General features: G+C 44.5%; 1 protein-coding gene across 2 annotated transcripts in view; it reads right to left on the bottom strand.

Annotated features, from left to right (window-relative positions):
* ZSWIM8 (zinc finger SWIM-type containing 8) overlaps window positions 1-24,044 on the bottom strand; it is a 106,708-nt gene extending 82,664 nt beyond the window's left edge. For both annotated transcript variants that reach the window (XM_078875487.1, XM_078875488.1), the window contains exon 1: window positions 23,270-24,044. In XM_078875487.1, the coding sequence (XP_078731613.1) occupies window positions 23,270-23,447 (178 nt within the window). In that variant the 5' untranslated portion in view covers window positions 23,448-24,044. The remainder of the gene's footprint in view (window positions 1-23,269) is intronic.
* Between the last annotated feature and the right edge of the window lie 1,369 nt (window positions 24,045-25,413).

The following is a 25,413-nucleotide window of genomic DNA, read 5'->3' on the forward strand; positions in this document are numbered from 1 at the left end:
TTTTATTTTCAGTCAATGGTGATGAAATCGAGGTGATTATCAACTCGTTAAATAAATTAAAACCCGGTTTTGTCAGGGGTAGCCAGAGTCGGGATACGAAAACGAGGCTTCTCTCATGTGCCGACACGACAGAGCCACGTGGGAGAATATCTACTCGGCAGTTTCAATAGCGGGCTCGGAACTCCAATAAGCAGCGGCTCTCCCGCTCATGATTGAGTCCGCTATCACCACATGCTCTTCATCTTGCTGCCTTTTCTCCCCGCTGTGCAACGACGAAACACGCTTTAGGCGATGACAATACGACACGCGCTGCGTGCTTCTTTGCAGTTTCTTTTCCCCAGTGCATGAATCCCGAGCACGGTACTGACATTTGCACATAGTGACGTTTCCCCGACCTAAAAGTCGCCCTTCCCTACCAGCTGGGAAACACACGATACGCTACTGCATCGAGTGAATAATTTGAATAATCATCGTGAAGTGAACTCAAAGGACTATACATGGCATCCCTTATTGGTGTATCTTATCACAAACTCTAAATTGTGAAGAGTGTTACCTATCTGCTGATGAAGCCAAGTTGCAAAATCAAAGTTATATTATCCATAACAGGTTTTTGGTTTAGATCATGTAAATATAAGTGTCATTAAACCTACCACCACCCAACACAGGCAATTAATAATATTTGTCCCGTAAACACAAAACATACCAATTTGTAACTGGTACAGCACACCGGTGTGTGTTGGAGAGTAAAACCACAACATTTAGAATTCGAGTACTGTGATGTTTTCGACGGCGATTACAACCAACATCGTCAGGCGACAACCAGAATTGTGGTGAAATCCTCCCGTTTCAGTCTTAAAGTTACATGATGGTGTTATACGTGTACAGGCATCGGTATCCAGCCGGGTGGCACTGTGGTTCGGGTGCTTGACTTGAGTTCGCTAGGTTTACAAAGTTAAAAACGCAGCCGAGGGGGGGGGGGGGCTAACTCAGAAGGCCTGTAAAGATGCATCGATTTAATTATGACGTTTGCATGGAAATGTTGGGCTACAGGCGAAATGATATTGGGAATATGTACAAATGAGAACTAAGGAAATAATGGGAAAGAAAATTAGAACAAAAAATAATTGATTGTTGGATCGAACCGTGATCACAAACCGTGAAAATCAATTGCATTTCACTGGTCGATTAAATGAGTACCACTTTTGTGATCATCACAATAATACACCATAGGGATGTGAAATGTTCACCAGCGGCACAGGGCCTACCTAAATATATAACCATTGACCCACGGTGATTTAAACATGGAGACACTGACTTTTGATTCATTACCAAGGTACGACCACAAATGCACAAACACACTCGGTCTGATCACCAGTGGCTGGACACCCAGGCTGGAATTAGGGATGTCAACATTTACGGCTCGGTGATCCGACACTGAAATTCCACATAACAAAAATTTAGAATTCGCACTGTTGTGGTGAATATAGATGGCAAAATAGAAAAGCAGACCATGTAAAAAAACCAAACAGTAGGTTTTATACAACCCATCGGTCGAATAGCCTTCTGGGAGTGAAAATTTTCAGCACCAATAATTCAGCACGTACAAACAGGAGACCAGTTTCGACATAATGCATTCTCATCGGCAGTCAGCCTTGCTTGATTCAATGCCTGTGAACTGGCAAATGTTCTATGCAAGGATCCTCTCAATGGAATCACGATCCGTTTCAATAACCTCAAAAAGGAAAACATGGCATGTGTACAGATTGGTGTCTTGCAAGGGGTCTGTTTGGCCACAGAAAACTGGCACCCTGCTGATGATATTCAAAAGGTCACGGATGTGAATCCAGCAGCAGAATTAAAATCACGAGCCAGGTGTTTTTAAAATTCACATCACAATTAACGCACCATAACATCAGTGTTACATCCACAAAGTTTGAGGAACCTGATGATTGGAGGCAAACGGCTGTAATAATGCAGAGTTACTTGTAGGGGGGGGAGGGGTGGGATTCAACTAAGAACTATGAACTATTTTTTATTTTACCAGTTAAGGCCCACTGACCTATATAGCTCTTTTTCAGAAGCGACCTGGTCACACAGGATAGCACAATTAAGTGGCTTATCATGTGGAAATTTAGAACAACCAAATACACTAAACACATGTTGATTTTTAATGTGGAGGGAAAAACCAGAGGACTCAGACAAAAATCCACACGACCACGGGGAGAGAGACACCACAAACTCTAAATATACAGCAGGCATCAGGGTCGGGCTCGAACCCACGACCTCCTGTATATCAGGCGATGTAGTTAACATCTCGCCACCGTGGATTGGTAGAACACCCAGAGATTGATGACTGTGTGGGTGACAGGACTACGATGTGTCCGCTAGATGGTAGTACAGGAAGAAGGTTGTTGATTCATCCAAGATATTTTTCCATGCTATCCCTTCATATACTGTACAGGTGTATCCCTCTGGGCACGCTGATACCATAGAAGGAGGAAAAACCAAAAAAGACAAACTGTTCAAGCATCCCTTCACACGACGCTCTTGAAATCAGCATTAGACTCGGAGAGACTTTCCTGAGCAGATTTAAAACTTATTTCATGAGAACTGGTTTTTGTCTTTAGTTTGTTGTCCTTCCCTCGCACCTCCGTTCAGCACGGTTGGCTACGTACGATGTGAAAGAAGTTCAACATGCATTCATCTACTGTCGTTTTGTGTGTGTGTGTGTGTTTATTATTACTAAAGAAATTGTTGCTGCTTAAGTAATCATAACCAGGCCATGCAAACAGAAAGAAAGCAAAGGGGAAATGTCTGCAAATACCTTCCCTTTTCTAATCTCGTTATGTTTAACAAATGCAGAACCACATGCATACTTGCTTTCCTTTTATATTTACATTACGCTTTCCTCCTGCATATGACTTTCTCGATAGCAACTCATAAGTCCATGTTCCGGCCTGGCAGCCCAGGGCAGCCTCGAGAGAGGCTGAATGGATGTCATCAAAGCCTCTGCCGAATTTCCAAGGCCCGCAATGGTTTATAACGTGGTCCACATGGTCTGGTCAGGATGTATCATATAATGAGATGTTCACACGTGTTTTTGTCTATATGCATCTGCATTAACCGCTTGAAATGTTTCCGTGACACACATCGTGTGGCTACGAGTCAGTCAGGAGGCGCAGTTGCCAACAGTGTCCATCTCAGAATGGAAATGTTGAATATTCAAATACAACTGTGGGTCAAGTCAGCACATCATCCTCGAGGGTTAACACGTTCCTTCGGAGTGGGCAGGTAGGAACTTGGTTGGACAGCGCGGTGTTCAGGTGGGGGGGGAGGGGCAGTTGGATGAGTGGGCGTGTTTACCCTTCCCCCCCACCCTCCCCGACATCGTCAACCAATCGCGGCGTAGCTCGGTGTTCGGTGGGGAGGTGCATGGGTGGGCGGAATTCCGGATATGCACGACAGACAGACAAATAATCCCTGGTGGGCAGTGTGGAACCTGTTGTTCCTACCTGTAATAAAATAAATACCACCTTGTGGAAAGTGAGTAGTTAGTTGGTTATATGGTTAACATAAGCCCCCGCATTGGAAATGTCGAAAATATGGAATTGAGGATTATTTTAAAAAATATTAGCAACAACCCCAAGAAAGAAATTGTACTTTAAAAGGAGAGATTAGATGGAAAAATATAAAATACATCCAGATTTTGCTCCATAGATGTTCCCTGTTTAATCTTCTAAGTTTAACTTGCCCAATTTAGCCCTTGTAATCTGTGTTTTGTTTTAACATTACCCGAGGCTAAACGCGCTCTGTGCCCGCTCCTTGTGGGTACAGAGATGAAGCGAGGCACTATGGGAAAAGAGAGGCGGGAGAGGAAATGGAGGTGGGGGGAGGGGGTGTACTGCAAACGTCTCAATGGTTCTGAAATGCTCTTTGTGTTTAGTTTGCAGTCCTTCCGCCGCACCTCCGATTTCCACGGTTGGCTACGTACGGTGCGAAGGAAGTTCAACATACACACAAATAAATAAATAAATGCTCACGTACGAAAAGACGAAGAGGCTGTGGACACTGACAAGGATTTACAAGAACTTGGAAGTCTGGTTTTTGGGCAGCCCTGGCTCAGTCCGCTGACCTCCCGGCCACCCCGATCGCCTCCCTTTCACTCGACTTTTGATCAATTATCCTTTAAAGACACCAAGGTCTGCGCCTCTGCGTGTGTCTTTACACTCACAAGTCTGAAATGTTATCAAGTGCGCTGGTGTGCCACCTTCCCTTTTCAAAGGCAGAGAGCTAAAGCTGGGCTGCACATTTAGCTGTAAAGGTGACCTTTGTGGTCACATTTCTGGCTTGCGGTATGGGCTCACTGGGGAACAGGATTTCACTACGGTTTGGTTTTTATAGTCAAAGTCTCCCCGCTCAAACGAGAGTTTCAGACGGCGATCATTGCCATTAGCGGCCCTGAACCAGCTATGAAAATTCAAAATTACGTGTCAATAGAATCGAGCGTACGGCAATTGGTGACTTAATACATATGTATATTATACGCAAATTAAACATTTAAGGTAGTTGAACAGATTGGAATTCTACACTGGCACTGCAATAAATCACACAGATGTATCGGATTCAATCACTACAGCTGCACAATGTATCAATTCATTGATTTCAATTAATGCCTTACACATGAAACAGGAATCGAATTGTACATGTCTCAATCAACACTATCACATTTGTATTTACACTGTCTAAATGTGACCACATTTTCACATGCTGTAAATAAATAAACGGTGGCCATATATATTTTGTACAGAGAGGCAATCTGTCATAGGTACAGGAAAAGTGGAAGGTCTTAAGCCTGCTCTTGAACCCGGGCCGGGAGTCAACAGCACATATGACTGGGCAAGGCAGTTCCAGACAACAGAGTCAGTAGGGAACCGTTTCACGACAAGATTTTCAAATCACATACGACGCATACAAACTGGTTATATTAAACTCTGCAGCCCCTGACAACGGTATAAAAATAATAATAAAAATGTATCGAATCTAAACATCACATCGTCGAATCACGGATCGCTACACTGCTAAACATGTCCAAAGTTGGCACCCTTGTACTACTCAGCGTCCACAAGCTTGGGTTTTTCACCACTGGGATTCACGTATCCCACCCACCCCCCACCCCAAATTGCTTCTGTTATATGAGAGCAGTATACAGATACCCAGCCACCGTTTGCTCAGAACGCACAGCTCCGCCACAACGACGAATCCCAGCAGGTCGAGACAGCGGTTCCTGTTAGCCGCTTCGAGCATGGCAGACTACACAGGGGCGCAGGCGTGGGCACGCTCGTGCCGTGTAGGCTTGTTTCGCTGCACGTTTGCGTTAAGGCGCGATGCCGTTAATACACGGCGGTGGCACGAGACGCTGCTTCACGTCAGAAGTGGCCGTGGCAATCTCTCGGGAGAAATCGGCTGAGCCAAGCACCTTCAGTCCTGAGCCAGCGCCCCGGAGATGCTGGGCTCATGCCTTCGGACTTGCCACTGGAGGAAACCAAATTTCTGTGTCGTTCCAAAGTCAAAATGTTTCCCGGCTCAAACGAGCAGTGGGTTGAAACCCACCTTCTTTGGCGGACGTAGGCCGGTGCTGGAAATTTCACATTCCCATGGTTGACTTCCAATAAAATTTATTAATTTGCCTCCCTCTGTCAATCCACTGCTGGATGAAGGCCTCCTCATGTCATGCGAGTCATCGGGGTGGGATTGACCATTCGTCACAACACCGGTCACTCGGAGGGGTTAGGAGCGGTTCAGATATCTCTCGGCACTGCAGTTGGCCGTGGCCAGGAATTTAACCCCAAGGTTGCCAGTGCGCTAATCACCCTGCCACCGCTCTACCACACTTCATATTAAGTGGGTACTTAATTTTTCAAATGACTAAATCACCACAAATGCACCTGATCTCCTAGCTAATCAAGGTTGAGTATGATTAGTAATTTGATAGGTGACCACTAGAACCTGCCTGGTGTTGAAGGCATGGGGCTACAAGGTGGTGGGTGAGGAGCGTTAACTCCCCCATGTATCGGTTTCTCTGGGCATTTTGCTTTCCTTCCACACACCAAACTATTGAATTACAGTGAAACCTTGGATTGCGAGTAACTTGGTCTGCGAGTGTATTGCAAGATGAGCAAATTTTTTAAATAAATAATAATTTCATAAACGAGCGATGTCTTGCAATACGAGCAGTACGTACAGTATACGCTGTCTGCCGAGCGTCACGTGATCACAACTGAGCCAACGGTTCTTCTCTCTCTCGCTGCGGAATCTTTAGTAACTGTACTGCAAGTGAAAGTCCTCCTACACAATAACCCTCTCCTCTCTCTCGTCTACCTCACACCAGCCACGATTAAATTTAATTAATACATTTGATTACTTTATATTAAATTTAAATAAAAATATAAAAAGGTACAGTATTTTGTATTAATAATTTTTATATTAATATTTTTGGGTTTGGGAACGAATCATCTGAGTTTCCATTATTTCTTATGGGGAAATTCGCTTTGATATACGAGTGCTTTGGATTACGAGCACGTTTCCTGAACGAATTATGCTCGCAATCCAAGGTTTCACTGTATACGGTTTTCGTCATAACTCTCCTTAAAAATAGTGGCTTTCCGGAGTAAATAATTGACGTGATTTTTTGTTTATATAATTGTAAAGACTGGTGTAATAGTAGGCCGTGTCAATTCGAGTGGCACAGTGCTCACCTCCTAAATGAAATAATCTTGAGTTTAAATCCAAGCCATCGGTCAGACCGAGCCAACCATCAATCTTCCAGTCAATAAAATTAACACCGCGCTTTGCAGAATCAATAGCAGTCGTCCCAAGGACACAAGAATCCTTGCCACAGAAATGTGGAATGTCCCCGCTTGCACAAGACCGCCGAGGTAGAAGACCACCACGCAACCCTCGTGTGAGTGTTGAGCCACTGGTTTTTTTAGTTGCAAAGAAAGAAAATGCCGATGACATGTCACGGTTAAAGTCGCAACCCCCCAAAACCCCTTCATGTTGCCACGCAGACTGACTCCCTTTGGCAAAAACTTTGCACACCGACACACACAAACACACACAAGCACAAAGATCACTCGTACAGCCATACAGACTGTTGGGGGCCATTGCAGTTAGAAAGCACCTATTATGGACACGCACTCGCATACATAAGTGGAAATCGGACAAGTAGCTGAGGACGGGTGGATGGACAGGTGAGACACTGGAATGGACAACTCAATTGCATATCTAAGGGTACAGGTACAAAGCAAATAATACATTTTGCTTCAAGTCACATTTCATTGCCGAAGTAATCATTTTTGGCGACGTAAAATTGCGCAGAAAACGTGCGAACTTGGCAAGGGAAATACATTACAATGATTTTGAATTTGTTATCTTAGCAAACGAATTAGTTAAAAAGGTCAATTGGTACAAAACACGAATACCCCAAACAGATAGCCAGAAATGTCATCCGAACAGTCACATTACCGTTGAACCACATGGATGGAAGAGCTATATACACGGATAGTCTTACACTTCTTGATCACATGATGTGACCTGTGGACACACTCACGTGCACAGCCACAGCCATGAAGGAAGCTAATTTAGGCGACTGAAAGAAGTCATGCTGGTCTCCTCCATGACAAAGAGGCTCTGCTGACTGAAGGAGCTTCTGAAACGAAAGGGCACTGCCTCTGTTGTGCGTCTGACAGCAGAATACACACGAGATATTGTGTTCGCCGAACCAAAAATTAATTTCATTCAGGCCGCTCGTAATGAGAATGCAAAGCCCGCGCAAGCAGCAGTATTGATTAAGTTATATCCAGGAATGATAGACCAATGTGCTCGCGTTTTCGCTTTCAAGGCAAGATCAGTGACTCCGTGTCATCCAATCAGAAGCGAGAATGTTATCGCGTTAATCTTACCGTTCACTGCGGTAAATGAAGTGCAAGCCTAGTCACGCAGAGTTTTAATTCAGTCCAAAATGGACTATGTCAGCCCAAATGGATTAGAGCAGGCTCAAATGGACCAGGCACATACCCCAGTAATAACTAGTCATGTATTGATTCACCTCCCGCAGCGATTCAATGAAGTGTTGCAATTCGGGGTCACGATTCGATTCAGGAATCAATTGGGGTTTATTTTTTACCATTGAAAAGCAAGTGGAATCCCTAACGGCTGCAGGGGCCACATGAACCAGCCACATACCATATATAAGAAATCATTGATTCCGACGCGCATGATTAGAACATGCATAATTAACGAGAGACTCGATTGTAATTGACAGATTGAAGAATCTTGCCATTCCTAGTAACGAAGTTGTCGGTGTTTCCCCAAGAGGGCTCTCGGATTCAAAAGGGTTCTGCCACAATCATAAGGAGTGAGCGGCACAACACACGAGTTCCAATCCTGGTTGGAGGGTTAACTCTGGGTGTCGATAAAACAATAACTAGTTTAACACTTAACAAGCTTTCGCGGCCCATGTTATCAAATAAGAGGTTTTCTTGGGTTTAGATCGCGTAAATATAAATGTGCCGTTAAACCCGACACAGTGAATTAGTAAGGTTTGTCATGTAAACAAAACATGCCAATTCGCGAGTTGTAATTACTGGCGAAACGTCATACTCGAATTGTAAATGTTGTGGGTTTACTCTCCAACACACCGGTGTGCTGTACTGTAATGAATTGGCACGTTCTGTTTACGTGACAAACCTTACTAATTGGCTGTGTCGGGTGGTGGCGGGTTTAACGACACATTTATATTTACGCGATCTAAACCCCCAAAAAAACAATAACCATTTTGTAGGAAGGTCAACAGCACTGGTACTATGTAGAGACTCGCCACCACCAAAAGGAATGGGGAATTTCCAGCACTGACTTAGGTCAGGGCTGTAAACGTAAGATTAGCACTGCCTCAATGTTTACTTGAGCAGAGAAAACAACCTGGACTTTGAATCTTTTTCACACCAAATTTTTTTTACGTTACATACAAACAGTAAAATTTTCATTCTCTGAAAAATATAATTCCTCTAGGGTCTGAGGTCGATCAACCAGTGTCACTGTTATATAACCATCTAACAGTCGTTCCACACACGGCATGTCGACATTTGCTCATTTCTGTACGAGCAAAAATTTGCCCACTGATTAAGACATACGGACGGTCGCACAGGCTGGCACCGCTATTTTAAACGCACACGTATTCGCAATTTCTTTTAATTAGACTCTGCAAACAAAGACAGTTCAAATTGCAACCCGATTCATTTAGGTTTGGCGCTCTTGAATTTAATTTTGTGCCGATAAATGTGCGTGCATCCTCTCAGCGTGTCCCAATTAAATCCGACTAATTTGTATCAGCCGTTTTGCCCGTATATGAGACTCATGAATAAAATGCCGCATCTCATTTTTACATAACCTAATTAATGCAGCATGCTAAATCAAACTATGCACACATTTTAAATGCCTTGCATCGAATATGGAATAAAAAAAACATTTAAAAACTGTACGCACGGGTCACTTTCAAAGTGATTTTTTTGGTACGTCCTTAATTTAACAAAATATGTTTCTTTTTGTGATACTTCATTGGCAGTGGTGAAATAAGCACAAAGAATAAATATACCATTCACAAATAACACTGCCGGGAAATATACACGAGAATAGATTGATGTTTTGGGCACTGGTCTTTCTTCAAAGCAGAGAGGATCGGTTGAGACAAGATTGAGATTCATAGTCTCCTTTGCGCTGAGGGGGCTTGAGTCACTATGATGATAAATGCCTAAGAGGCTCGCAATATTTTATCCGAAAGATAACCTCACAATTTGATCTCACGAGCGGATGGCTTGTTGTATCAGCCAGAGGTTTCACCAAACGTCTGCCTCGTGTGACCTGGTGGACAAAATTACATCTGCGACCAATCACGGGCATCACAGCCTTTCAGGGGAGTTTTAATGTATGTAGAACTTCTTTCGCACCGTACGTAGCCAACCATGCTAATCAGAGGTGTGTGGGGGGGGAAGGACAACAAACTAATCACACAAAAAGAGTCCTAATCAGAGGCCAGGTGGCTTGGCAATATAGTGAGAGAATCGTAAGAGGAAGGTTGTGTAAGTTCATATCCTGGATGGGGGTTGACTCATCATGCCATCATCCTTTGGGGATAAAGACAATAAAAAACACTCGATGTGGAAGTCAACAGTGGATGTCCTAAGAATATGCATGCATCCACCATAGGAAAGTGGAATATCCACCACCGGTTCAGAGCCGTAAACAGGAGATAAGCACTGCCCTCAAAGCTCATTTGAGCAGGAAATCAATTTGACTTGACGTTTTGAATCGCAGTATCTGCGTGCTCACATGAGCAATGGGGTGGAGCTCATTTCCATCGGCGGCTCTGAGCCAGTGCTGGAAATGACACATTTGCAGCCATTTCAGAGGCATTCCACCACTGCCTTGCCACAACGGAGCACGACCCCGGAGGAACGATGGGCTGAGTCGGCATCCCAATCAGGATTTGAACTCGCAAACACACAATCCGGGGCTGAAAACTCTTGCCACAACATCACCTAGCCAAGTAAAAGTGTGTGGCATGCGCACTTTCCAGTGAACAAGGTAGCACTGATAGAAGGCAGTGTAGGTCTGTGGGAAGGCAGTGTAGGTCTGTGGAAATGCAAATAGCCCACTGTCATCTCCAGGCACTCTTGTTTCCTCCAACAAGCAAACAGCCCCATAAGGGAATTTAGTCTTTGTACAATTCCCCACGTCATTTCCGACAGTGCCATCGATGTCTTGTCACGAGATGGAGCATTCATTGGGGTCTCTCACGCAGCAGTGCGACGCTTTGTGTTCGTGAAGAGCCCGCAGAAGCGGATACATATCGCTGCGTTACCCGAGTTCTCTCCATGTGACCTCTGGCCCACATAACAGGGTGGAGAGGGCAATGATGTTCGCTGTCTCGAACCGATTTTCTTTCACTGCTCGCAGCTGGAATGCAGTCAAAATTAAGTGCAGAAACAAACAATGCGAGTGATTTTTTGGCGCAGTCATTGGCGACTGGGCTGAAACCATCAACTCGCTACACTTGAGAATCCAGTTAAACTACAGGCGGCCAAACATCTCAAGTAGGACCCTCCTGAAAATACGTTTTGGCTGCTCACAGTGAGGCTTTCTCTATAGATGGGGGGGAAAAAACATTCTGATTTGTATTGATATAAATTTCCGATAGGGTTAAAAATATGCAATCAACGGACCATCTGGAGTTTCGTTATTCCCCACGGCAGGTCAACACTGAAAGGCAAATCTCGCTGCTAGAGGAAAGACTACACGTCTGCAGTCTACAGGGAGGCACAACGGTATCATTACATCGGGACACGCAGCAGCCCCCATCACCCCCACACACAACGCTCACTCATTGTGAGAACACGGGGCGCCCCTGTTATCCGAGCTGAGAACATCTCACTGAACAATGAGAGGCCAGCTTCCTTAACCAAATCATACTTGGCAGAGAATTTAATTATCAGTGCACGATGAACTTACACAGTATATGCCGCGTAGTTATGTTGGTGTAACACTATTCGGTCAGCGACTTTACATGTTAAGTCGGTGACTTTTAATGAGTTTCTTTGGCTTTTGATTCTTCTTATCGGCGTCATATCACGTGACAATCGAATGTCAACCAAGAACTCTTGCAGCAGGCAGTTTACCGCCTTGTGTAAACAAATGGTAACAGAAGATGAAGTCATATAACTACTTTTAAAGTCACTTAATAGGCCTCTTTATATATACAACTAGGGAGACATTAAACGCCCTTGCAAGGAGCGTTTATGGCATGTCAATCAAACTAAATAGCTTTAATTCTCAGAAACGGAATAAAGTGACAAACTAAACTTCATGTGAAGGCTTTTTTGTGCAGTCATTGGTGAACTGGGATAACAACGTGAACTCTTTTCCTAAGACAAAAGTCCCATTATTACACAGGGGTCGGCTGCTGCAATTTCTATTCTCCATTGTACCTCGATTCTATGCATCTTCTCCGGTCACATTCGCTCTCCTCATATCTCATTCCAACCGCATCCTTCCATCTCGCCCATGGGTCTCCTCCCTCTACTCCTTCAGCCCTGACAAGAACATCAACTCTACACTTGAAAGCCAAGTTTAAATCAGGGGTGGCTGAATCCCAGATTTGAACCCAGGATCCTCGATGACGCCGGCACGGTGCTCTGTAATGATGTGGTACGGGCAGTCACAGGACCCCGTGGTAGCGTATTCGCCGCTTCTCGCAGTGGTTCGCAGCTTAATTCCAACAATCCGTCCTGATTAACACTGCCGGTGCATCAACCGTAAACAAAATACGCGCCGTCCGTTTCACATATGGACGTTAAAGATCCTTTGACGTCATTCGCAAGAGTAGGCCATTGCGCGGCGGAGTCGGGGAACACATTTCCTAGAATTATAAAAATTACCCCGCAAATTATTCAATCAAAATCTACATAGCAACAAGCTAAATACAAATAATATCATAATAAGTCATTTCCCTTGAGCCAACCGGGCACTTCAATGTTTCTTCGCTGCGAGCCTGTTTTGTTGGTGCAATTTTCGTCACTCGAACGAGGATCTGCAGTTGGTGGTCGTGAGCCACGATTGAACAGTCCCCGTTCTTCAGCCGGGAAGCAGTAGCTCCGCAGGATGACGCCTTGTTCACTTCCCACACACTCCTCCTCAATATTCTAAATGCGAATCAGGCATTTTGCTTCAATGCAACCAAGCACGTTACGTTAATTTTTTTGCACTGTTCCAAACATTATAAACATAGTAACAATGCTCAAAAGTTATTTATGTTGATAAATTAAAGTGAATTAATGACAAACACAATCACCATTTGTTATTCTTTCATTTCCTTTTGGGAATTTAAAAAAGTTCTACTTTAATTTTACACCAATTCACCCATATAACCTTTGCTGATGCAGCAACAATTCTCTTGATTACATTTTAATTAAAACGTGCGTTTTTTGTAAAACGTGCTGACACGTGATTTCCGTAAATTTTTTAAACCTCATTTTCAAGTGCCACTTCCAATTAATTCATTAAGCGGAAAAGAAAAAATATTCAGCCGACTTGCAACGTCAAAACATTAAGAGAACGGCAATAATTTTTTCTAGCAATAAATTGCGAGCTAAGTGAAATAAAGAAAGTTTGTGCACTTTTGGTGATGAACGGTGCAGCCATCAAGACTTTCATTCGATACTTATAATTAGTATTACTGCCTACACAGTGAAAAAAAACTCAAGTGAGTCCATTGTCAAGCAAGCAAGAATATGACACTCAAAACCATCGTCAGCCCTGAGTAAGCGGTGGAAATGTCACGTTCCCACGACAGAGGCCAGTTCATTCCCATGACATTATCTATTTCCCCACAAATTGATACCTAAAAGAAAATCACCTTCAATACGCCAGATGTCAGAAGCTAAGCAGGGTGGAGCACGTTTATTATATGGATAGTGCACTGTCTGGGAATACCAGACATTGTGGGGCTTCCCAAAAGAAAGCAGTACAAGAATTAATTAATCCATCCATGTGAAAGTTTGAGTGTTGACCCCCTGATATGTGCGGGTGTTCTCAAAGAACTCTCGTTTGCTGATGAAAGTGGCCAAACATTTCAATGCGGGATCTACCTGCAAAAAGCTTTAAGAATCAATTAGGATTTTCCTGGGTAATAATAAAGAGAACATTTATCGAAACTGGAGGAATGATGGGATGACAACGGTATTTTTACTCTCAACCTTCCGAATTTGAGTTGATCTCTCTACTCAGCACCAACTGTCCAGAAACTATATATATACACGTGATTAAAATCTGCAAAACCTGAAATGGAAGTCATTCCCTTTTCACGACTGTCAGGGCAGACGCTGAAAGGACAACAATTCGTTTCATGTTCCCTGAATAGACTGTCACTTCTTAGACGTTGTGGCTTCAAAGACTCGACGTACGTGTTCTGGACTTTAAAAGTAGGATCACATTCAATGCAAACGCATTGTGTGTTGTTTTGTTCGTTATATGACCAAGAGATGCCCTGGAAGGCAAAATAATATGGAACGGTTTTCCTGGTATAGTTCCTAAAAACACACAGGCAGGCAGACAAAGAAGTGGAATACAAACAGGCAAAGAGACTGGGAATTAGACGGGCAGACGGACATGCTGACAGGTAGAAATATTAACAAAGGCACATTAGACTTAAGGAATGCATAAGATTAACAAAAGACGACAACTAAGTCGATAATGCTAGAGTAAATACACACCCTAAGCATTTCACGCAATGCATGAAATAACTGATTATTGACAATATTGGGAGATGTGGTAAGACAGTTGTTAGGGCACAGTATTACGAAGTCAGTGCCCTGGGTTTGATTCACAGCTACGGCTTCAATCAGTGGCGAGATGATCGTCAACTAGCACCCTACCCTTCACCAACCGACACTGACCAGTGCGGTTAAATACGGTCAAACAATCCCCACGAACAACATGGTGTGCGCGGAGGCATTCATCCAGAAGTCGACCGACGAAGAGGTTTACATTCGTAATATAATGACAATGATATTCACACCTTACAATTGTATAAATTTGGTCAAATTAAACGATTCAATTCAAACAGAATTCTTAATTGCAAGAGCATATTTCCATTGATTTATTGATTACAACAAAGCGGATATAAAATAACTCCCCTAGGTCTTGAAAAGGCCGAACTTGCACTACCCCTACCAGAGTGCTTGTTAAGAGAAATGCTTGCGCAGCATCCTCACGTGTTCACAGAGCGCGTTGGTGGCTCGTTTTAACCTCGCACCGCCAACGCACTGCGTATCCACGTACGTGAAAAACAGTTCAAGATCGAGGAGGTCCGCTGGCAGTGGTGTGCCATCCGACAACAAAATCTACAAACTACTTTCATCGCCAGCCTCGAGACACGATACAGAAATTAGCTGCGGACTAATGTTTCACGCAATGGCCCTTTATTCAGAGCAGAGGTAGAAAGGTTTATAGATGGGAGACGAATACTTTAGAATGTCCAGAATTGGAAGCAGCTATATGACATAGGAAAAGTGCTTCCAATAAGCAATTGCATTATTTCAGCTATCTTTAAAATTCACCAGAATCTTTCAAGGCATCGCATTACAAAGTGTGGTCTCAAAACCATGAGTTTTTATTCATCTGCCTATCCCCTTACTCTCTCTCTTCTCTAAAGGGCCATTGCCCAAAATGGCAGCCAACTATATCTTCCATTTACATTTTTGCGACCGCATTGACCGAGTTCCTCCCCAGTCGGAGCGCTCGCCCCTCAACCAGCGTTCATGGCAAAGATGGCTCAATTCTCACTGCCACCCCACCTTGTTATTTATCAAGGGGTCGGTGGTAAAAATCTCCGAAGCATAACTGCTTCGGAGAACAGGCCATTGCGTGCCAGTGTCATCGCCAAGGTTTTAACATTTACTCAGATTCTAGACAGTGCCCCCTTGCTCTAATGACGGTTTGGCAGTGCTCTTCAACGTAAAAAGTCCTAAACTTTTAGTGGGCATTCCACATTCCTATGGTGCGCAACTGCATATTCACAGGAAAGCCACTGCCGACTTTCCACCAAGAGAGTGCAGGCTCACCACATGGTGCTTACTTTACCAACCCCGGAGGGATGATGATAATGATCATGATGGTTTTGGGTCAACGCTGGCTGGGAATTGAACTCATGACCTCCCAATATTGGGAGATCCCTGCTGTTCTACAAAACGAACTGGCCCATAACCACACAAAGTGGCTCAATAATAAACACTCAGATCCCCAAGCGAGAGGATGGCCATCCCTTTAAACTTAATTAATATCTATCCATGTGGGACAATTCAGATTGCACGAATGTGACGATGTGTCAGCAACACGGTGATATAGAATACCGCCGTCTGTTTTAAAAGGCACTCTTCGGCCCTCGAGACACGCAGCGGGCAAAAAGCTCAACAGATGGTCAGGGTTGCGATTTAAACAACAACAAAATTAACCCGTAAAAACAAAGTTTTTCACTATAAATCCTTTATATGCATGTTCAATGGGCCACAACCCAGCCCACATTGGTCTTTGAAACGGGCGGCTAGAGTCCTCTCGTCCTCTGGCTTGAGATGGCTGCCACCTATAGGTCAGATGATTGCCTGCCACCATTAAGCAATTGGTAATTAAATATAAAAAAAAATTTACCTAAAAAGTGTAAAATTTTGGAAAAAAATTTTCACGAAAAGAAATTGTCACGCACAACGAGTCTGTGTGCAAAATGTCAGCTCGATTGGATCACGGGAAGTGGGTTAAAAAACGACCGAAAGATTTGCACGGTCGTAAGCGCGCAAGCAAGCAAGTGAACTTAATATAAAGGATTTAAAAAGAGTGTATGGGGCACCCGGCGCTTTTTATGAACAAACCCTCTTTCAATCCACACAGTTCAGAGCCGTTTGGCATGACCCCTTAGAGTGACAAGACGGCACCTACACATCCCCTGGCCTCGCATGCCCCAAGTCACCAAGATCTCGTAAGAGCAAAACACAACTATTTTTCGAAGGAGAAGCCACGATTTATTTTACCGCATCTCTACCGTATGCATCTCTACTGTATGCATCTCTACCGTATGCCCGTTTAAACACACACGACGGGAGCAGTTGGGTGCGCGTCAAAGTCAGCCTCCGTGCACCGCATGCACGACACGGCAGGCAATGCAGGGGTTACCCACTCTCTAACCCACAACCTTACGGCAGTTTGCTGCAGTAAGGCAGTAGTACTGATGCCGATTATATGGCAATGTCATACGGAGTCTCCATAATGTTTTGAGTTCTGCGTGGAATGTTCGGCCGAATCCTTTTAAATATGTTTTGTTTTTCCCTCACTTAAATTCCAATTGTGCCATTGTTGTAATGTTCCAGAGACAAAAGAATAGCTATTCTGGACTCTGCAGCAAGTAGTGCATCACCCAGTGCGGTAAAAGAACAGGATAAGATTGTCATAGAACTACTTCAGAAAGGCACCGCAATCAGCCCCCTATGTACACGAGGCACACTCCTCACATGCTCTGAAGAAAGTGTTTATTGTAAGTCAATCAAATTGAGTGAACTCTCAGAGCTGGATAAGTAAATTAAATGAAACACCAACTTTAATTTGAAGGTTTTGTTTGCTAATCCCCCCCCCCCCGCATACCATTGTTCAATAAAAGCAAATGGATCATCAAGCCCTGGACAAACCTTTTTTGCCACAATCACAAACTATGGGGGTTCCTCATTCATTGTAATCACCACCGAGCCCCCATTGTCAAGATACCGAATGAGCCACAAACGCCGAATGGAAAGTGCAAACTTGTACTTGTCAGTTTTGCTACACACGCAGTATATACGTGGCGATGATGAGCACTCCTTTGAAGTCTTTACATTATCCTGCAGTCCACCCGTCCCCGCCACCATGTTACTCACCTCCCTTCCATCTCACCATGTGAATAGTTTCACAAAACGATCAGAACGATTATTTATACTGCAGGAATCCGATGAGCTATAAAGCTCGTTTTCACATGTGTCCAGTAGGACATGAAATCCCTACCACACAAAGCACTTTGCCTGCCCTTTCTACATTTTTTTCACGCTCTACACTGCTAAACTCGGTAATTCAACTCCATTCTGCTTCACTCCCCATACGGTAAAACTCTGGAGCTCATCACAATTCTCCTGCACATCCTGTTCTGCTAAACTCTGGAGCTCCACACGATTACCTTTCACAATCCATTCTTGCTAAACTCTGGAACTCAACACTAACCTCTCCTTCACTCGACCTATTTCTAAAATATGGAACTCACCACCCTACTCTGTCAACCCGCCTGATTACAACTCAAAGCCTTCTAATTTGCCTGCAAATCATTTTCGTGTTTGGTTTTTGCAAATCACTTTTCTCTCCGCCTGATGATGACCGCTTGTGTTGCGATCGAAACGTCGTGGGTTTTTTGCTTTTATTTTTTATTTGTTATTTTCTATTTACGTGACTTCACTGAAAGAACCAAGAATATCAATTACTGCAGTCACTAAAGTTTTCAGTCGAAAATTGGCTTAAATGAGTTGACTTTTTGTTAGCAGCATTCCATTAAAAATATTTAACTCCAAAGAGTCATAATAATCACCCAGTCAAGAACTTAAATTACACACCTTATCAATTCAAATTAATTAAACTCCCAGGTGAGAACCCATCAGGGTTCATTACCTCTATCGCATCGTGCACCTGTAAAGTGATACTTGAATTGGGGATGTTAAAACATATTTCGGCTTTGCTGCGTGCAATGTGAAAGTTCCCAATGCTGTCGATGACGGCAGCAAATAAACATTAGCTCTTCCAAATAATACCAGAGGGCCTTCAAATCATCTCAAAAGCAGACTGCAGCTGACATTAATTCCCCATAGAAATTAGTGAGCACAGGTAGCGGGAATCCAAGTCAGGCATGATGGCGCACACCTGTAATTCAGCACTATTGATGAGATTGTCGGTGGTTTAACCGTACAGATTTGTAAATCTCTCAAACCAGCTGGGCTATGGCATTTCCAAGAGATTACAGTACAGCAAGTTGCTTTGCCAACCAATCTGTACGGACCTACGTGCAGATTTACTCCTACGCACGCACACATCATCTCCATAAAAAAGGAAATGGCCAGACTTCCCCATGCAGGGCCCGACTGAAGAAGTCCGGCGATTCAATGAAGCTTTAGTGGATAAATAAATGCATTATCTTGTGAGAAAATAAATCACTCCATGCAAACCGACTCGGTCGTAAGCGCTACGACCACCCTGGCACTCGCATAGTCAATCAGATGTAGCCAATGATCCCAATATAACAAAAACTAACCAACAACTAGATTCAGGCCTCGGCACAGAGTCGTTGTCCTTCTGTTTGTCTTGGTGTGTGTCTTAGGTGTGTCTCTCTCTGCATGTGTGTCTGCCTATGTTGTTTCCGTGTCTGTGTTTTATCTTTGTGTGTGTCTCGCTCGGTGTGTCTTTGTGTGTCTCTCTCTGCATGTGTCTGCCTGTGTTGTTTCTGTGTCTGTGTTTTATCATTCATTCTTACCTGATGATGGTTGCGTGTGTTGCAACCGAAACGTCGTATTATTATTTTATTTTCGACATGACTTTACCGAAAGAACCAAAGAGTAACCAACAACTGTCAATAATTCAGTTGTGTGGATTAAGAACACCCGACGGTGGGTGCATTAAAAACCCCGGGATGGTTCATTTGTGGTACACGAGTGTGGACTGCGAATAGTAGCAGCATTCTGTCCGGGCGGCACTATGCTACCCCCTCCTTACATGCGGAATTGTTTCTTCGCGTACTCCAATTTTCTCCCACATGCAAACCACTCCGAAGAGAGGCATGGTCCAAACATGCCAATGAAAGAGAGATATTAAAAAAACTCAGCAAGCCTTTCCTGGATAATAAGGTCCACTGAAGATATTTATGTTTTCGTCGCAAGTGTTACGTGGCTTACACGACACCGAAAGCCCCCAAAATGAATGGACGGCGTTGAAGTCGGGCTGCAGCGTTACTTGTGACACCAATTCATGGCATTCCGGGCGTGATTGGTGCAGCTGGACCCCATTCGGGGTGCCCGAGAAAGTCAATGGGTCCAATTGAGTTGAGTTACCGGAACAGGCCAGTTTTCCAAAGAGAGGTGGGATTTGGAGGGTGCAAGCTAACAAGCAAAGGACGCGGGGTCACATGCTCATGCATGGACTCGTAATCTGCATGTCACGTGCGTAATACCTGGGTGTTTGTATGCGAGCGTGGCCATGTGGGTGGATACATTATACACCCTGGCATAGCACTTGGTTAACCCCCACTTATTTATCCCCAGTTAGGTTCCCAGCCACGGTCAACATTATTCACATCTGAATCGGTCTTAATCTCCCTTCCCTAAAACAACCTACACTGACCAACGTGAATCATGGTAAATTAACTCTCAAAACCAGGAAAGGATTGACCAAAGGAAATTTAAATGATTACATACATGCATGGCCATACAATATATAGTAGTGGTGGTGGTGGTTTGCGCACCGTGTTATAAATCCTGATTACCAGCCATGGCTAATATTAGGGGCAAGGAGTATCACAACTAAAGCTGAATCTCCCCTAGGTCAACTCAGTCTTAAATGAGTACGAGCTGTGGTGTGTAGACATCAGTACTGGGAAGACAAAGGTGGTAGTGTGGTGGTGGTGGTCACATCATCCCCTCTTGCACCAAGTCAGCCTTATGAGGTGCTCGCTATCAGCACTTGAATCGAGAGTCTACATGGCTCTGCAGAGGATCTGTCTAGACAATGTATCCAGTCGAGTGCCAGATATGGTTTGAGTACTCTACTTAACAATCTAAACGTTGTGACTTCCAATCCCGGTTGTGTGTGTAAATACAGCCTATCATCCCTACAGGGGTTGATAAAATAAGTGTCACTTTGTGGGTATGTGTGGAATTTCCACCGCTGGCAACATTGCTCATTAGAGCCGGGAGACACTTCTGAGTGCAGGCACGGCCATTCGCGGTCTTCCTTTAACAGTATACAAAACGTGGCAAGAGAAATACAATTGTCCTTTGGCAAGGGAGACACATAAGTGCCTATTGCAAGGGGCGGTGAACCATTGTTAGAGAAATGTACGTGAAGACCCAATAGCATTATTCAAAAAGAGGTTATTGCAAGCTCGTGTCTGAAACTAAAATCCCAAGTTTGAACAATCGTATCTCGTAAAAGAGCAAAAACAAATGGCTTACATCATGTGACCTGCGTAAGAGTATTAAATGCTTGGCTAGACGGCTCAAGGGAATGTGAACCACAGCAAGTTTCTTCACCTACCAGAGCCCTTGTCCAGTCAGCAGTTCACTGCTGCGGGCACCACTCAACAATGTACAGGCACATGCATCATCAACGTAGAAGGAAAAAGGTGACTCTCAAAGCCCCTTTATGAAAGAAATGGGAGGGCGTCTTTTAACAGCTTTAGTGAAAGCAATATTTAAAAGGCGGCACACCTTAAGTACACTTTGGTTTAATACGTCACAATCGCAAGAACCGAAGCCGAATGACAGCGGGGAAAACGAGTAAGGAGTGCGCGGGAGGAAACAAGTACCCAATGTATGTACACGTATGCAGAAGTGCAATTAAATACGAAGTGTACATTGAAAGTGGGCAAGCATAAGTGACCTCATTGGGGTTTGAAATCAATGAATTATCCAAACAAAAAAAGAGATCTTATGCAGAGAAAACTGCTGTTAAGTGTAAAGTGGTGGTTCGAGACTGCTGCATGAACAGCAGCAGAAAAGGTAAGACTCATTTTAAGCTCACATCATTCAACGCATGCCACGCAAAAGTCACGAGAGAGAAGATGTTCATGACAGAGAAGATGTTCATGACAGAGATACAACACACACGCACAAGGGTCAGTGACATGGCCCAGCAGCAGCAGCAGCGGGGTTCACCCGCTCGCTGCAAAGGTTCACGGTGCGAAACCAGCAGCCGCACCGATGAATACCGCATTTGGATTAGCCGTAAAAAAAATACGCACCCCGTTTGTTTCAAAGTGGATATTAAAGGTCCTGTGACGTCATTTGCAAGAGTGGGCCATTTTGTGTCTGTTTCATGGTCCAAATTTTGGCACATTTGAAAAATGAGCCGCAAATTACTCAATTTTAATCGACGAAGCAAACATCGTCCCCGACTGCGAAAACTTGGCACGAGACTCGGAGAGACGTTGCGACTGGACATCTGTGAAAAAAAGAGCTTCATAGCTCATCGGATTCCTCCAGTCGAAATTAAGATTCTGATTGTTCCTGGGTAAACGAACAGGATGAAGATAATAACATTACACAATTGAGCCTCAAACATAAACATGAAATGCTCGGAAAAATTAAGACGTTACACGAGTTCAAATGGAACTTACCCTGGACAATCAGTAAACAGCGTGGACATATGCACGATAGAAACTGACCATGCATTGTAGACACACTACGCCCAAACGGCATACAATTATAACAAAGAAGACAGATCACGTGCGTGGCAATAAGAACAGTGGCATGACACACGAACACATTTGGAAGACAATATTATCACACACACACACGACAATAAGAAAAGAGGTAGGATTTCAGCTCAACACAATAATACAAGCAGGATCACGCACTGAACACAATCAGCACACAAAACACAAACATGAACACTCGGTTGGTCACATGAATGGCAAATAAACCACAGTAAAGACATAGACTGAAGATAACATGAACACAAGCAGTACACATGCTTGATACAAATGAAATACGACATTAACACACACTGGACATAATGGGAACACTGCCAATACACGATCAATACACACAAAGACACAGGCTAAGCACAATGCATACCACCAATGGGAAACACAACGTAACATAATCAGGACACACCAATAAGAACACAAGCAGGTCAACAATAGCACAACAGTAACACAACATGGAGATAATAAGAACAAAGCCAGACCTCATAAGGACCCATGCTGGACATATCCGGAACACATTGGGGAAAAAAAACACCACACACACACATCTAAGCGGCAATGTCACACAAGCAGGAAAGAGCAAGCATAAAAACTGGGCAAAATATATAGACTGCACAAAGATGCCACGTATAGAATTCAACAGACTTGGGGCAAGTGCTGTTAGCGAGCACCTAATAAAGCCGGCAACGTCCGCATTTGTCTCTCCCGTGCTGATGTTTACACGCCGTAGAATGTACCCGTTTAAGACTGCGTCGGTCTAGGAAAACAAATTCGTTTTTAATCACCGGTTGCTGAGCACAGACAGAAAGGCCCAAATGCCAAGCGTCCAGCAACGAACAGCACCAGTTGAGGTTCAACAGCCGAGAGTAAATAGATCTCTTGAATTGGACACGGCTGTACGAGTTGTGGAAAGAAAGACGACGGGAGAGAATTCCATTGTAAGTGGAGCAGCGGCGCAGACAAGCACGGAAATAGAGAGAGAGGCATTGTGACCTGTCATCGTGGTGCTTCAACACAGTACGGATGATGTAACGAAACAGTCGAGTACACCGACGTCCTCAACATGGGTGTATCAATTAATGAGGTGATCGAGTGGTTGAACACTGCATGGATGGAGAAGGAAGGCAGAGAGACAAGGCGAGCCGGGTTGGGTGTGAGCTGTGGTGGTCGTGGTGGCCTAACCTCTGAGCTTGGAAGTCGGAGAGTTGGGCCCTGCGGACGCGCGCTTCCACCCGCGCCAGTTCTGGCAAAGCGACTCGGGCTCCGAGATCCACGAGCAGAGCGAATCCTCCTCGAAGCGGTCACTGTCCTCGAAGGAGAAGCGCTCAGCCTCGTCCCACTCGGCCAGCATCAGCTCCATTGTCTCCAGCGTCCAAGCACTCCGAAGCAAGCAATGAATGGCACGAAGGATGACAAGAACCACGGCACGGATTTGCTTGAACCTTCTCAGTGGGTGGATGTGTGTGAGGTGGTTGTGGTGGTTATGGTTATCCTACCACACACACTACAACAGCAACACTGCTGTTGTACACGTGCAGACGGACAGCAACAACCGCCGGTTGGCTGGGCTGGCTGTCGGTACGCACCAGCACCACCAACAGCAGCCAGCTATAATTAGCTACCTAGCTAATTAATTAACACTGCCGATGTAATTAATTCACACCCCGTTCGCTCATCTAACAGGCCGGCACATCGTCCTTCCCCGCCATTGCCGCACCGGGCCGCTGTCGCCTCGCTCCCCCTCGCCTCCTCGCCGCCCAACGCCGCCGACCTCCCGCGCTCGAAGTTCGCCACGTCCCCCTCCGTTATTCCACCGCTCGTCGGCGACGATTCGCCGTCGTCGTGCGCGTCGAGCGAGGTTTAAATCGCCTCCTCACAGCCCCGAGCGGCAGCGGTAGGGGTGGACAAACATGGCTGTGACATCTTCACCTGCGAGCCGTCGTCAGCTGTTAGCGGCTTCCGGTCGGGAGAATATTTTTTTTTTCAAAAACGTACAAAGCCCGGCTTTAGGCTATAATTCGGTAAAGAGTAATCGTTAGCGGTCGTTTTATCGTCATGGTTACTTTAATTGATTTCTACTTTTATTTTGCAATATTAATACCGGTTGACCTTCCACCCGCGAGCGGAAGCGGTGTTATTTATAAACATTACGTCATCGCACGCCCGCATGCGTGTGACGTCACGCGGCGTTTAAAGGGTCCGCGTGCAGCTGTGGGTGGCACGTGCGTGTCACCAGCAGTGCGAGAGCAAATGATGGGCTGTCTTGTTTGCTATTATTCTCATGATGTATTCTCTTCAAATGTGAATGTATACATGTAAAAAAAGTACAAGCCTAAGATGCGCTTGAGCGGAAATTAGTAGTCGAATAAAGATGGTCAATTGACCACAGCATGACGGTCTAATAATGTAAACAATACATTATTACGTAATGAATTGTGCTTTTAATGCACTCCAGATCTACACCGTACATGTGCCAATGCGTGTTAAGGCTGTACGGGGAATCTTTTAATTTATCTTTGATGTATGTGTTAAACTTCACAAGAGATATGCGTATGTGCATACTTTACCTCTACATTAATATTGTTTGGAGTACATAGCCATGATCTGTCTGTCCACTGCTGGATGGAGGTCTCCACCAGGGACGTGCGGTCAGGGGAGGCAGGGGAGGCAGAGCCTCACCAATGAAAATAGCTGTTACGAAAAGTAAAAAAAAGAATAATCAAATAAAATAAATATTAAGATTGTTCCACTTATCTGTGTTCTAAATGTAATTTCTGTACGATTCCAATCATTTTTATCGTCAAAATCGCCAAATTTGCGGAGCTCCGCTGCAAATACAGGAAGAGGCGAGAGGTGAGGCAGTGACGAGCTCAGCTTCCCCACTGATTGCGCAACCCCGCAGTAACTGGATGGAGCGCGGGCAATAAGCGTGTGCCTGTTACTATCTCAGTATGTCACCAATGTAATGTTGTAGACCCCTTCATTTCATGTCCTCGCCTTCCATACTCCAGATAACTTATTTCACGTTTGTGTATACAGATAATTAGGCTCGCTGGTCTCGTCATAAAACTGCAATGAAAAAGCACCAGGGGAGGCAGCTATCACATCTGCCTCACTGAGGGGGACGTGTCTAACACGCCCCCCTCAGTGAGGCCACGCCTCTCTCAGTGTGTGAATCTGGCTCTGACACGATCCAGTGCCTCCCCAGCCATTGACCTCACCGCACGTCACTGGTCTCAACCAAACCTGTCCTTCCACTGTCTCGCGATTCACCAATCTATCTCGCCCCTTTTCAGAATTAGAATCTGAATATTTATACTGGAGGA

The sequence above is a fragment of the Lampetra fluviatilis genome, chromosome 41, assembly GCF_964198595.1.
Source record: "Lampetra fluviatilis chromosome 41, kcLamFluv1.1, whole genome shotgun sequence".
In the NCBI taxonomy this organism is placed as follows: domain Eukaryota; kingdom Metazoa; phylum Chordata; class Hyperoartia; order Petromyzontiformes; family Petromyzontidae; genus Lampetra; species Lampetra fluviatilis.